At 46.2% G+C, this 16,012-nt stretch overlaps 1 protein-coding gene across 1 annotated transcript in view; it reads right to left on the bottom strand.

Annotated features, from left to right (window-relative positions):
* The window catches only part of LOC135917728 (E3 ubiquitin-protein ligase MIB2-like), a 74,937-nt gene that overhangs the window by 11,554 nt on the left and 47,371 nt on the right, over window positions 1-16,012 (bottom strand). The window contains exons 10-13 of the mRNA XM_065451303.1: window positions 15,714-15,868; window positions 12,178-12,304; window positions 3,010-3,231; window positions 783-940 (exon numbers count right to left, since the gene is read on the bottom strand). Of these exons, the coding sequence (XP_065307375.1) occupies window positions 783-940; window positions 3,010-3,231; window positions 12,178-12,304; window positions 15,714-15,868 (662 nt within the window). The remainder of the gene's footprint in view (window positions 1-782; window positions 941-3,009; window positions 3,232-12,177; window positions 12,305-15,713; window positions 15,869-16,012) is intronic.

Here is a 16,012-nt window from a genome sequence, read left to right as displayed (position 1 = left end):
AAGCGACATAAGTTTTTCTTTCATTGCGTGTCGTACGAACCGAAGTGACAACTCCGGCTCACGCATTCTAGCTACGCCCGTTCTTTTGCACTGGCCAGTTTCCCCAAAAATGTATTACCCAAAAATTAAGCATTCTATGAAGAAAAAAACTAGAGCTCGCACAATACTGCGCGCTTAATTTCTGGCACTCAACGTTCCTAATACACTATACGCATGAGTTACTTGCTATACGTATAAGCGATGTAGTCGAGAGTTCAACGTAATACCATCTGGTAAGGTAAAATCAAAGAAGGATGGCACTGACCATAGTCAAAACAAAATGTTGTTTTGAGATCCGCATGGATCCGTGGTCATTAATATGAAGCCGAATTCAAAAAGATTTTGCTTTGTAAGTGATTTTTGCCATTGGTGGCCTTCGCCTGTGGTATGTCCCCCCAAGCATCAGGATTGGCTGAACTTTTCTCTTACAAACATTTCTAGCATAAGAAATTCTTGCGAATAAAGACCCTGCTTCTTTACTAACACCACTATGAGTGTCTACTTTTTTTCTTATGCATAAAACATACACACTCCTACCGGCCTTTTTGGAGCCCAGGGAACTAGATGTTCCAAGAGGTCAAAGACATTGGCACGGATCCTTACGTAAGGATAAGCACGGATTCGTACAAATCACGGACGTCATTTTGAGGTGACTATGGTCTGTGCCCCGTTGCTTTCTTAACATGTTATGAGTGCCTACCCTTGTTTAGCGTTATCCAGAGAACATATACTATGGTACTAACCTTCTAGAAGCCCAGGCAACGACATGTTCTGAGATGTCAAAGCCGGCAGCCAGCATCAATGGTGTAATTCCTTTGTTGTTCATCATGTACACGTCCGCTCCCCTGTTGGCTAGGTAGCAAATAGGAGCCAAGTGACCATTCGGCAATTCTCGCTCAATCTGCACAGAAAGTGTTAAAATGAGAGTAACCCCCCTCATTCTAATTAATACAATCAGTCACAAAGCTTATCGCGTAATGTTTTATCGTAGTAAGCTACAATTTTATGCAGTGAAACGACAATGCGAACGCGCATATAGCTTCACCCGTTTGTCCGGGATTTGTTAGAAAAATAGTGTTCGATTAGACCAAACACTGAGACTGGACATTACGAGACCGATGTAAAAACACTGAACTACTGATAGGCACTGACCTACAGAGAACCAGCAATATTACGGTCACGTGGCCCGTCCAATTTCTCTAGGAGCAACTGAATGATCCACTTGAACAAGCTTTCTTCGTCTAAATGTTTTTGTGGGATCCGCGCCGTTGAATTTTTCCCATGCTTTATACGTGGCTGTGTACATATACTTCGAATATAAATGTTAAAGGTTCTTGAAGCATTTTTCAAACTAATCAAAGAATACTTTTACTCTTAAAGTTTGTCATCCCGCGAGTGTCATGCTGCAATTTTTTTTTTCGAATCCTTCCACTATGAGTGAAGTTATCGCACCGATACCCAGCTATCTCTCTCTTTTCGTCTCTGCTAGCCCGCTGGAAGCTACACAGCGGACAAGCCAAGAGGGCAAAGCCCCGGCCAAAAGTAGAGCGTCGTGGTGGCGAAATGGCTCGTCGCGTAACGCCATGCTGGCAAGAATGCGCTACACTACGCAGCACGCGGCTGCCATCTCGGAGTCCACGTCAGCAAATGCAAATACGCGCAGTGCAAAGTTGAAATGCCTTTGCTGTCTTTTTGAGATCGCAGGCGTATATATTTTTCATGTATTTACTTTAAGATTAGCCATCTTGAATTAGTGAGAATGTGTTCGCGATCACGAAATCAGCCAGTAGTGTTGATGGGTCGAGTGCTTTCCATGACTACATTGCGGATGCAAGAGCAAGCGACTGTTAGCTGCTTCTGACAAATTCCCTGCTGCATGCGATGCATTATTACTTGGCTGACATTTTCACAAGGACCTCGTTAAGAGATCGGGAACGTTTTCTTTTTTTTCTACTATGTCAAAAACTGCTTGAGGGCCTCTTTGAGTTTTTGTAATTCATAATAGTGTAGTACTTGCTTCCCTCACTTTCAATTACTTATCCCCTTCCCCATGCAGAGCATCATGTACGCGACTATACTCACGCCGGGAAAAAACTTAATATGATTTATTAACTGCTAGGGCTTCACGTTCCGGAACAACTTCCTGATCTTGAGGCACGCAACGGTGGCGTACTCCATTTGACCACCTCAGGTTATTTAACGTGCACCTAACTCACCTTCTTGTGCACCTAACGTTCACCTAATGTACACTAGCATTTTTGCATCTCGACCACATCGAAATGCGGCCGCCATGGCCGGGATCGAACGCACGACCTAGATCTCAGCAGCGCAACCTCAAAGTTTCTAAGGTACCGCTGTGTGTAGAAATGCGATTAAAGAGCTCTCTCTCTCTCTCAAATGTAACAAACTTTCATTCTCCTCGTCAAGATAAAAAAAATTCGGCTACCTTTGACAAGAAGCTTCTTTAAATTAGCACACGTAAGGGTCACCAGAATGGACGCGAAAAATCTTAAAATGCCTGCCTACAGGTCGTCCTAGGCGGATGGGAAGAACATTTAGGAAATTCCCATTAGTCACAACCTAAATCAAGAAGGTTCTGCACCACTACAAGTTCTATATCCTAACCATCGATATGTCTTCAAGTATCTCACATATATGCAGGGTAGCCAACCGGAACTACCTCTGGTTAACCTCCCTGCCTTTCTCTGCATTATTTTCTCTCTCTCTCTCTCTCATAAATGACTTAAACAAGTTAACTCGTGGTAGTACTATAATACAGGGGCAACGACGAGTACAAGACCAGTGACAACGCGAGCTCTTTTGTTAGTCTTCAGTGCACTGTTAGTGCTACCATAAATTTGCGACAACTAGCCCAGTTTTGCGTTGAACCGGCTGCTATTAAATGAGATAAGTTTAGCATGGTCATTCATGATGGAAAGTCGTGGTGTCGAAAATCATGAAAGCACGAACCGCTGACACGTTAGGAGCATTCGCTGTCCCCGATGTCTGGAGTTGCCTCAGTTGGTGCCTCGCAAAGGCAAAGTGAAGCACGGTGTCTCCGTCCTGGTCTTGTCTATTGATGTCAGCCCCGGCTTCCACGAGAAGCTCCATAATATCCCAATGGCCAAAGTGCACTGCCAACATTAGTGGTGTCTCTCCTTTAGAAGCATGGGCATTAATGTCACACCGTCTCTGAAAAATAGGTTCAAGATTTTGTGGGAGCATTGATAATGATATTAAAATTGCGCAACGCACAGACAACTGGGTGCGATAATTTTTACTGCCACTACTGTCACTCATTGTCCGGAAAATATTACCTAAATCTTGTGCGAGCGTTAACTAACTGCAACACGTAATGGGAGCAGGGTTACCTATGTTTAGCCCTATACATTTGCATATTATGATCAACTCGTTGCTATGCGAAGTATCTTGTCAAAAAGCCGATGCACCTTAACAAGATAGTTCTGACTCGCACACAGATCGGCACGTGACACAGCTATACGTAGATAGCGGAAGAATGTAAATCACACGGCAGCATAGCACCTTGAGAGGTTTCTCAAGGTGCTCTTCAACTTTGCGTAACACACTTGGGGTTTGCAGCCAACACTTAAAAATTTGATTATTTAAAGATGACTAATCCGTTAGTTAAGGGAAAAATAAAAAAAGTAGCCTGAGTAACTGCGCTACGCAAAAATTACACTCGCCGAGCTCACTCCAGCACACATTCCCCAAAATCAGGTGCAGGCACGCTCACTTAGCTTCGCAAGTTCACTGGCTCGCGCGCACCAGTCATCTGGTGCTCAGTTAGGTTCAGAGAATCACGTTAGGTTCAGAAATCAAGCCTTCAGACCTATATGCGTTTCGTGGTATCCCGAAATTAAACATTCACAAACTAATATGTTCAGTACCATTCAGATTCGCAGGATTGGGCGTTAAGTTCACTGCAAGTCACTATCCTACACTACAGGTATTTGCTTGAGTCAGAATCGGTGTCACAATAAGAGGTTATGAGTACGTGTCTCTCGCTATTCCTTTTAACTTGTAGAGGGTGGCCCATCATAAACCGAACCTAAAGCAAGTGAAGAACACGTGTAACATAGAATGTAAGGCAATATTATAAAACCGGTCCGCAAAGTAAAATCAGCGCGTTACACTGCCGACATCTTCCAGCCCTTCGTGGAGCAACTAACGCCCGACGAACGACGTTTCGCATATTAATGCCGCTTCACACTTGATGTGGTCTTCCCTTGCTTTGTGTTCAGTTTATCTTGTGGCACCTTATGCATACAGGTTGTCCCACATAACTTGAGCCAAAGCTTTAAGAATGAAAGGCATTCCGGAGGCAAGTTGAAACGAATGCATAATGTTGACACTGGCCTATGAGTTACTCAGGCTATCTTTTTTGTTTTCCCCTTAACTAACGGATTAGTTATGTTTAAATAATCAACTTTTTAAGTATTGGCTGCAGACCCCAAGTGGGATAGCAATGTTGTAGACCACCTTGAGAAACCTATCAATAAATTGTTTCCAACACAATATATCTCACGTCTTCGTTTTCCGCGTTCCAAAGAAAGCCTGCGAATTATGAAAAAATACCACATGATGGGGCTCTTGCGCACTGTTATTGTGCTGCTCTCAAGCGTGCAATGGATGGACAAGGTCGGCTGCAGTGAGACTGGCCTGCGACATGGAGTTAGGTCTTGTGCAGGTATCTGAGCACGCGGCTTTTATCGCATGACGGTGCAAATGCGTGGTGCTGGCCGACCCGTGCTGAAGCGATCAAGCGTCTAAGGCCACGAAAAAGAAAAGACGAAAGCAGCATTTTAATTCTGCTTGAAAGAAGGAAAGGGCGAAGCGGCGTGGGAACGACGGAAGGCGGTGTCGGCTGCTACAATTTTGCCTTTGTACTGTGGGGATTTGGGGAATTCGACGCGCCATTGCGCGGGCGCACTTCACCTTGTTCTGCAATGCTTAAGCCACATCGTCCTCGCTCCGACCCAGTTGTCAGTGGTGGCGCTCCACTCGCGGGGGTTCGCGGTGAGGGCAGAGCTAGTGACGTCACGAAGCGGCCCCTAGTGGCTACTGCCGTGACGGTAGCGGCTCTCTTGCTCCTTGGGACGGCGCCCGGTGCGTACATGCTTCCACTCGTCCGCTGACACCGTTGTGACTAGGACTGAGCTCACGCATGGTGCCTTTACCCGTGCGGGGAGCGCGTACCTCGTGTTGATCTTATCCCGACGCTAAGCCGAAGAACGGGTGCCTAGTGCTCGCGCGAGGTCGTACCACAGTGAGCCGCACTTATCGGAGGCCCAAACCGAAGGAGATTGCCCGAGCTCTCGCGAGTTGGCCCATCGGTTATCGCGAGAGCAAGTAGCATAGCCGCCGGGACTTTTCCTAGCGGTGTGTCCTAGCTTGAGCCTGTGCTCTTGCAGCAACGTGCTACAGGAGCCTCTGACTGTATTTTCCGCCCTAGGCGCGGGACCCCTTTGGTTCCCCGCCGCCCCGGCACCGGGCGTTTGTGCAGTGTCGGGTGCCGTCAGATGCAAACAGTTTCCGTCAACTTAGGGCAATAGTGTGTTCTTGCGTGCGTCGCTCGGTAGCCCCTTGTGGCCTGAGCTCGCGCGCAGCGGCGCTAGAGGCTGACGCGGCCCTGTGGCTCGCTAAGCTCGAACCCGCGGTGGTCGGTACTCCGGTGAGACCCTAAGACCCCACAGTACACAAATTACCTTGCAGTAGTTTCGAATTGGAAAGTATACCAATCAGTGCATTTTACAGGTGCTATGGTGCAGAGACTTGGAGACTGACAGTTGAACGATGATGCTACAACTTTAAGCGCCTTAGCTCTCGAATAACAAAAGATAACTCACAAGGGGGCAAAACTAATGGTAAAAAAAGAACTTGGCTATATTCAAGGAAGATTACGCATGTCTTCATCAGACGATGACTCTTTTCCCACTGGCCCCGTTTGCCCTCCTTGTCACACTTCTTGAATACCAGACGTTCTTTTTTGATGTCGCACCCCACAGATGCGCATCGCTTCGTGGTTGCAGTATCGGGTGTCCACGTGTGGCTTCACATTTGTGTACCGTTACCGATTCGTCAGTCCATGAGAGTGCGCCCGCAGGCTGTTCCAGTTAACCGGATGTATATCATACCTCATGTACCTCGTTTGAACAAATCCCTGCGACCTGCAATAAATCTTTCCCTTCTCAGGCGCCCGTATCCCTGTGTGTTCTCCACAGCAACGCTATTTGACTGTGACCAACGTTGATGAGCAGATATGGCTTAGTCCAATGAGGAAAGAGCGGATATGGTTTTGGCTCTATGTGCATCAAGTGGGCATAGAAGGTGCTCAGTTGAGCTACTTCAACGCGGGCATCCAGGTACGCATCCGCGCTCGATGACGATTGTGCATTCCTATCAAACGCTGAGACAGACTGGGACTTTTACGAAGAAACCACAAATCTTCAATCTTTGGCGGTGACGTGGAGAAAGATATTCTCTCAATGTTTCCTTCAGACCCACATGCAGGCGCATGTAAGCGTGGGTGCTGACGCTGGAGTGTCAACGTCTTCAGTGTGGAGAGTATACTCAAGGACAGGCAATTTCATCCGTACCACGTGCAGCTGCACCAGATGTTGGGACCCCGCGATTTCCAAAATTGAAAGAACTTCGCAAACTGGATTATAATGAAGACGGAAGAGGTCCCAGGCATTGTCAACAAAATACTGTGGCCCGATGAAGCTACCTTCTCACATAATGCCCAAGTGAACATCCACAACACTCACTATTGGAGCGACGAAAACCCTCACTGGGTTTTGAAGATACTCACCAATATGAGTGGTCGGTTAATGTGCGGTGAGGAATTTACGGTAGCACTATCATTGGCCTCTTATTGTTTGATAACACGCTAACAGGCGAAAGATACCTCAACTACATCCTTGATGAGGCGCTTGAGAATTTTCTTTGCGAAGTTCCATTGACTAGGATCAAGGATATTTGGTATGAGCATGATGGTAATCCCGCGCATGGCAGCAGCAAAGCTTTCACATGGATGGATGAAGTATTCCAGCAGCCGTGGATTCAACAGCATGGGTCCATTGTTTGGCCGTCATGGTCACCAGATTTAGCTCCCCTCGATTTCTTTCTCTGGGGCTACATCAAGGATTAAGTATACCTGACACCAACCACAACATCAGAAAACCTACAAGAAAAAGTAAGACAAGTCTGCAACTCCATCGCTGATACCATGACCAAGAACGCCTCGGAAAATGTGCCTATGAGATGCCCAATGAGCATTGCAGAAGATGGTGACCTCTTCGAACGCACAAATTATTCCGGCCCCAACGCCGCCTCCCCACCCAACCCCATTACACTCCGCCTGCAGGTTGCCAGCTCTTTCCTATGTCAAGCATCAAAAAATAAAGCTATGTTCTTTATCTCTTTCGTCTCCTTAGACGCTTTATCGCTTCGGTATCGGTCGGCCAGCACCACGCATTTGCACCGTCATGCGATAAAAGCCGCATGCCCAGATGCCTACACCAGACGTAACGCACTGTCGTGGGCCAGTTACGCTGCAGCCGACCTTGTTAATCCATCGCACGCTTGAGAGCCGCACAATACCAGTGCGCAATCGCCACGCCATGTGGCATTGTTTCACATTTCGCGCGCTTTCTTTGGAACGTGGAAGAATGGACCACGTGAGATATATCGCGTTGGAAACAAATTATTCAGAGGTTTCTCAAGGTGCTCTACAACTTTGCGTATCACACTTGGGGTCTGCAGCCAATAATTGAAAATTTGATTAATTAAACACGACTAATCTGTTAGTTAAGGGGAAAATAAAAAAAATAGCCTGAGTAACTCTAGGCCTAGTGCCAACATTACGCATTCGGTTCAACTCGTGTTCGGAGTGCCTTTCATTTGTAAAGCTTTGGCTCAAGTTATGTGGGACAACCTGTATAATGGCTAAGATGCTACGGGTGATAAAAATTGTACATAGCACACCAAAGAATCAAATGGTAGGTGACGTGATGCCACACTGAAGCACGAGTTTATTAAAACGAATCAAATTAAAACTCGAACACATGTCAGTGAGTTCAAAGTAAAGAAATAAATAATAAGCAAGAAATAAAGTCCAGCCGCATATACACTCTCAGCACATTGACGCAAGAATGCACGAAACGATACCCACAAAGTGCTGTTATAATGTTATAACAGCCCAATTACAGCGCCTCCACACGGCGCTAATAGTTCGCGTTTAGTTGCGCTACGCTGGCAACAGTGGCATGAGGCCGCGTGAGAGAATAAAGTCACTTCATTCTGTGTCGATGGCTTAGTATATTACTTTGTTCATTCGCGGACCTGACGGCCTACTCCTTTTCCCAGTAGTCACCGACTACCGCCGGCATTCTCTACTTGTATCAACTGGCAACGAGGGTGAAAGAAATTTTCACGTGTCTTCACTTCCCCACTTTTCGACAATCAGTTTACATGCCAAATCGCATCAATATCGAGCCATTCGAGGATGAGGAGATGACTGGCCCTGCTACGTGGACCGGCTCAAAACGTTTTGTCGCGTATAGTATCTCCGAAGACAAGTGGACATCCTTATTCATCAGCTGCTGTGGGCCGAAAATCATATATTGCTCCGCAATTCGATCAAGGCCCGACAAGCCAACTGACAAAACGCTGAACAAGATTTTTTTAGTATTTATATGATACAAGGATATGTCAACGCACAACTTAAGCGCTCGAATGGGTCTACCCTACAACATACAGGGCTCAAGATTACATATCAAATAACGTTCACATACGTTTCTTAGTTCTTGGAAACCGCTACTGCCCGAAGACATCTCTCGCTGTCCAGCGTTTCCGCTTCAACTCGCGCGTTCGTGCGGAAGGCGACTCTGTCAGTAATTTCATTGCAGCGCTGAAAGCCTTTCCGAGCACTGCAACTTCGGTGCCGAACTTGAAAACAGGCTCCTCGACGATATAGTGGATGGCATAAATTATGGATACGTCTAAACAAGACTGCACGAAAAAACGGACTTCACCTTCAGGAACGCCATGTAGACCACCCTACCTATGGAAGCAGCCAAAAAAGTACGCAGAGGAGATCCCACAAGCCGTAGAGTTTCTTACTGTAACACATGTTATAGTGAGAAACTCTATGGTACAAGCAAACGCTAGCAGCGCCTTTTTGACCCTCCGTATCTCGTCAGGCTAGGGGGACGTCACCTGATACCACTGCGGGAATTGGCACTTTGTATCTTAATGCAAGCACGTGAAGAGCGTCTGCAGTTATTGTAAAAACGAGGTCACTTGGTTAAAGTATGCAATACGAAAGGAAAAGACGGCCAAGCCCGAAGCAACAGACCTCTCAACACACGTTCATTCTCGGCAAGAAGTTCACTGTCGTCGAACAACCGTCATCGCGGGAATACCATCCGAGATGAAGATGCCGTTAAAACTTCGTCTTCCGAAGTTTTCGACATGTGGGAAGTTGACTACGCCAAAACACCTCCGTCTTTCACCGTCACAGTTAACGTTTGCGGCCAACCGCTGCGCATGGAAGTGTACACATGGACAAGTGTCTCCGTCATTGCCAAGTCGCGTCTGCTGCAGCTTTTGCCTTCGATACCTGTGCAGCCGCCGCAAATGTTTTTGCGAAGCTATTCGGGGAACTGAAAAAGTTCAAAGCGAAGTTGATCTCAGTGTAAAATTTCATGACAAGCAGGCTGACCTACCTATTTTTCTGACTGCAGGCGCGGATCACCCACTATGCTAGGGCGCAAATGAATACGCAAGCTGAGCATCGGCGTCTCCGACGTTGAAGTGAATTTTCCTGCCCTTTCTGGCATGAAATGCCTAGTACAAGACTACGCTGATGTGTTAGAAGAAGACGCGGATAAGTTCCAAGGGTGCTAAAGCTTCATTATATGTTCCTTCAGATGCCTCCCCCCCCCCCCATGGTTCTTCAAGCCAAACCTACTGTAGCATGCCTTGACAGGTGGAGTCATTCAAGAAATTAAAATATTAAAAACAAATTTCATTACAGTTCCAGTGAAGACAGCAAAGTTGGTAGAACTTAATGTTCCTGTGTGAAAAAGGAATCGGTGCATCAGAATCTGTGGGGATCCTGGCGTCAACATAAACGCAGTATCCACAGTGACAAAAACAGCAACAATTAATCGATTCCAAGGATTGAGTACTTTTGGAAAGTTCTGGCTGGAGGTGAGAAATTCAAAAAGTTGGACTTGCGTGACTGCGTACCAGCAAGTTGTTCTTCATGAGGCCTCTAGAAAGTACGTCACGATTTCAATGCATATGGAGTTGTTCCAATATACCCGCTTACCTTTTGCGGTCTGATCTGCTCTTGTGATATTTCAACATGACATGGTGAACTTCCTCAGTAGAATGCGTCATCTAGCAGTCTACATCGAGAACATTCTCGTCACCGGTGCAAACGATGCTGAGCACTTTCGCAACCTCCGTGCTGTGCTTGGCAAAGTTCAAGGGCCTGGCTTCAATTGAAACTCGGAGTGCCACTTCTTCGTGCCACAGCTTGAATAACTCGGAAAAATCACCTACAAGGAGAGCCTTTCCCCGAAAGTTTACAAGGTTGCTGCTATTCGGCATGCCCTGCGCCACAAAATGTCAAGGAACTTGAAAGTTTCTTGGCACTTGTCAATTTCTATCAGCGTGTTTTGCCCAATTTGTCTGCAATACTCCGATTGTTGCACTTGCTTCTTTGTGATGGAAAGTCGAAGTGGAGACAGAAAACGCGAGATGCGTTCACTGCCTGCAAGCATCTGGTGATCTCAGCTCCTGTTCTCGTGCATTTCCAAGCCTGACAGGCCTCTGTGCCTCAGCTGCGACACACCGTTTTATGGTACAGGTGCAGTTATGGGGCGCAAAGAGGCTGTTGGCCGAGAACGTCATATCGCTTTTGCCTCAAGCAGCTTGCCCAAAACGGAACCAAAGTACAGCAACAGTGACAAGGAGACACTGGTGTTTGGGGTGGATCTTTTCCATCCGTCCTCGTGGTGCATATTGTTTGAAGCACAATAGGCCACAAATCACTTCTTGGCCTGTAGCACCGATAAGCCTGTTCTAAAACAAGCGTTGCCTCGAGTGGTCAGATGCACGGGCTCTAAGCTCTCCGCTTACAAGTACAAACTTCTATACAAGTCTGGTAAAGAGCTCGGTCACGCCGATGCTTTTAGTAGGATGCCGCTGCCCAACGACACCCCCACATTGCCTCGCCCTGCTGAGATCATCATGCTGGAGGAGGCATATCCGCGACTCCTTTCACCTGCTGTTGTGACACGAGCCATAAGGAATGATCCAGGTCTGGGTCATGCTCTCCTTTCTCTTTTGAAAGGAGAAATCAACCCAGTAGGACTTAAGTGGCTCGTTGCGTGATGGTAATCGAGGGGCACAAAAAAAACCACGTGACCCCACGTGAGAGGGGAACGAATGGCGCGCGCAGACAGAACAGGCGTTCGTCGCTGACGTCACGCGGCAGCGGTTGAAGCGACAGTCGACTGCGAAGCGAGAGAGATGACGATGAAGAACGTTCGCCCGGGGCCTTGCGGATCGAAACGAGCGCGACGTGCGAAGTGGCGGAAGCAAGGCGTTCGACAACGAATGCTGTTTTCCCATGCTGAGAGGATGCAAATTAATTGTATTGGGCTCGTGTTACACATTTGTAACACTTATTGGCAACAAGCATGCTGCTCCTTTAGGTAGTTGCATTACGTGCTCGCATTTGTCGTTGGGGAGGTCAACTTAAAGCACCACACGTCTGCTTCACACTGCGGCTCGTTATGCCTTGCGAGAAGCCTGACTCCTCCTATCGTATAACTTAATGCATTAGGAAGTGTGCAGGAGGCTTTCGCCTTCACGTGCTACAGGAGTGTAACATGCGGAAGAACTTTCTTATACCATGCTCGCAACGTCGTTTGCGGAGCACGAGAATTTAGGTAGCTCGGAAGTTTTTTTTTTTTTTGTAAAACTTAAAATAGCACTTTGATGTAACTGACAGCGTGTTACGTGTTTCATCCCAGTTTAAACCAGCACATACTATGATACAATGAATACCAATCTAACGACCATAGTGTGGAATAAGGTTACCTTCGCCAACAAGGTTTTTGCAACCCGGAGGTGTCCATTATTCGCCGCCAAGTGTAAAGCAGTGAAGCCGTCATTCTTCGCGACGTTGAGCAAGTTCGGCCGTTTTGACAGGATTCTCTCCACAATGCTGCGGTGTAAAGACAAACCTTGTCAGAAGTCTGTTTCAAATTAATCCATAGTATTTTGGTTAAAAATACTCCGAACAAAACCGCAACTTAGTTTTGCGTGCAAGCCAGAGTGTACCACTTGGTGTCGCAACACGACTCACCCAGCGTACATCGGCAGGTCAGAAAAGATGGCTGAAAAATCTTTTCAACAAAAACAATACCAACAAGCCGTAAAGTTGTGTGTAGTAATTTCTTCCCTGTTCATGACTTTTCAGCCAAGAGTGCCTTTTTTTATTGGGGCAAGCGCGTGCTTGCGAGAAGTCTGTCACATTTTGCTGAAAACACCGAGGTTTGGGTAAAGGGCCATCTTCTATTCGTTACAAATGGCGTACATTGCCCTAGCATAATCAGTTTTCTCTATCAGCACATTTTTTTACGTAACAGAAGTACCTCTATAGCCAATTCCTCCGGGAATGTAGTGTCTATCTAAGACAAAATGCGCCTCATGCAGGCGCAGTGGCTACAAAAAAGAAACAAAAAAAATTACACCTAATGGAGATCCAAACCAAGACATTTTTTTTTTGGTTTCGTGGCCCTCTGTAAATCTATCGGGACATTGAGAGATCGGCAGAAGAATAAGATAGGTGCATGCTGCTTGAGGATGATGCACCAGCGCATAGTAGTCTCGCTTCTCCAAATTGTGGGTTGTGAATTTTGCTGACACCTCACGTCAGCTGTTAAAGGTTTTAGGGAAGCTCCCTTGAAAAGAATATAGAAATGACCAATACAACGACACCCAAGCGAGGAAAAATGAAACATAGCTCAATTTTAAACGAGGTTTTAAACACTTCATTTTCTTACTTGCCTCCACTTCATAATAACTCTTCACATTTCGACGCGTTCTCCACGTCATTCCCTAATAGGCTCGCTCACAGACTTTCTCCCTAAAGTAATAGCTGGCGCTGCTGCACTACTGTATGTGGGAATGCCAGTCACTTACATTTACACAAAAACATGTTTTCTTCAACCATGAGGGCTTGTTACTGGACGTGCAATTAGAGGAAAGTAAGAAGTACCGGCGGGCCACTAAGGCTGGAGGACAGACGGCAAGGTTTGCGCTCACTTGCTGTTCACGCCTGTTCTTGCTTTTATGTGCTTGAGTATGCACTGCACGTGAGTGAACTTCACTGAAAGTTGTAATATGGGTGAATGAAAACATTCTACGAAGATTTCATTTATTAGTGCGTCATCTACGCAGTCATATCAACGTTGTAGGTAAATCCTCGTACGAAACCAGCCAACACAAGCCTTGCACACCAATATACCGTCATTCCCATGACAGCACCGTGCCAGTTAAGAAACTCCTAAGAAACGCCGGATTTCCCTGTAAATAATATTGTGAGAAAGAAAGTGGGCTTAGTCATATGTTTAAGAGACAAACAATCAAGAAATAGCATGGAAGAACTAAGAGAGCTGTCGCCTATTTGCACTTGTTACTATATTCGATACAAACGAATAGTCAAAGAATCGAACTTATTAGGGTGTACCACTTCCCCGCCTTGCAATTCAATGTTTGACTCTCACCATGGACACACAAGGGAACCGAATGTTACCCTCCTCACTATTACGCAACGGTCGTTGTGGTCCTGCCAAGGTTTAGTGGTCTGCCTACAAGTTTTTCATTTACTTAAAGTAACTAATGTGCAAACAAAAAATAGATTAGATACATTGCTCGCGGATAATGACTTCTAAACAAGTGGTGGAAAAATTGAAAAGGAAGGTGGCAAATTACCATTTTATGCACTTAGCTTGCCTAAGGTTCTTGACTTTGACGTCCACAAAAAGAAAAATTGAGTACTGCTTCATTTCTGAACAAACTAGGTGAAAGCAGTAACTTAGCCTGGTGAGCGCTTCTAGAACAAGTACAGGTCGCTAGCAAGTAGTCAGTGTCTGCACGAGTGGTCCTGTCACGGCATTTCTTCCTAGCTCCCAAGGCCCCTTTCCTTGTGCTTCCTCAAGTGGCGTTACCTACCTCGGTCCATTGAATCATGTGCTGTTGGTGCAATCGCTTTCTCAGGACACGTCTACGCTGTATTGTGGAACACTGCTGCTCAACCACACCACTCTCTGTGGCTTACAAATCAGAAATAAGAACTGAATGTATTAGGTTTCTCTAGCTCTCACGTGGCCTGCTCTCACGCGATGAGCATGCAAGAGTTGAGAAAGTGGAATACAAGGATTCTCACGCGTTTGTTTGTTGGTGGACGGGAACTAGCTGTCAAGAGCCCTGAACTCGAAGCTCATACTAGCAAACAAGAACCGAGAGTGTTAGAATCGTCCATACTATCCTACACTGCTTCTTTCAGCGTTTTGCAATGGTGCTCAGGCTTCGGCTATTAGAACAGATCTATAACATTCGCATAGCCAGAAATTATTTTACTCCACTGCGTCTGATAAAATTGGGTCTTTTGACGAGTTCGGGCGTTTCTCGATGTTATTGAGTGCTTCAATCGTTTCAGAGCTGAAACTATTACGAACGAAGAAGACAGCATGCTTGCTGAAATCCTGCTTATCCAAGTCAGTGACATGGTGATCTGCCTGCTGTGTTACCATAAGCTAGACCATGAAGCCCGATATGGACAACCATGACTGATGTCGATAACGCACGAATATTGCTGCCGAGGTGAGATGAACGGTAGCGAAAATTTACGACACCATACTCCACCTGTTACAAGGATAAAGCAGTCAGAAATAGCTACCCTCATAATGCGAAGCAGGCAAGCCTGGTGTTTCGATGTCTGGCGATGGCATAGTTTCTGTGGAACGGAAAACTGCGAGGTACCTCCAGTAAAACTCCTTTTGCAATAAGAGGTCGCCGTGATCTTCAAGCACGTGTGATTGATGTGCTATATCAGAAAGCTTCTCGACAAACCCAACGGCCAAGCATCAGGCGCAGCCTGTCTTATCTCGAGAGTCCGCCAAAAAAATTGACGAGCACCCATGCGTTCTCAATAGCCTGCCTACAAATAAATTCTCGACACTAAAAACAAGTTCCTTTCGCATATTGCACCAACAAGCAAATTAGCAAAGAGAGAGAGAGAGAGACTCTACCACGCACAAACTGCCTTCTTGCTTACACCAACCTAATTACACTACGAAGTGCGCGGAAGCAAAAACAAAATATTACAAAGGCATAGCGAAAGTTTCCATGCTTCGGTGCACCGAGCTGCAAAAATCAACGAACAAAAATTAGACCAACTCAGCCAAATCGCTATATTTACCGAAGTGTGCGCCCTGTGCAAACCGCCCTGTGTATCTGGGAAAGGTTATGGGCTTCCTCAAGAACTACCAAGTCTTCCAAACGAAAAGCAAGGTCAATGAATATAAAAAGGGCGATAAAAGCAATTGAACAATAAAATAAATACTTGCAGGTTATTTCCTTTCAAGCAGGCGTGGTGTAGGGCATTGAAGCCCCGTTGATTCGTGATTGACAAGTCAATCGTGCGAAGGTTAATCAGCAGGCTGGTGATTTCTGCGCTGCCAACGGTGATGGCGTCGTGAAGGGCCGTGTCTCCTGCAACGTCCTTAGAGAGTAATTCAAGACCAGATATTAATGTTGCTTTGTATTTCGCCAAGGAGCCGACAAAGAAGTTTCATTCAGGAACAGAACTCAAAGTTCTTCTGTTGTAAGTTCTCTTTTCCATTGGGTGGCCACCTTCGGTAATTAC

Source organism: Dermacentor albipictus, chromosome 2 (assembly GCF_038994185.2).
Source record: "Dermacentor albipictus isolate Rhodes 1998 colony chromosome 2, USDA_Dalb.pri_finalv2, whole genome shotgun sequence".
NCBI lineage: Eukaryota > Metazoa > Arthropoda > Arachnida > Ixodida > Ixodidae > Dermacentor > Dermacentor albipictus.
Note: the sequence above shows the minus strand (reverse complement) of the source record. Positions and strands in the feature narration are given on the sequence as shown.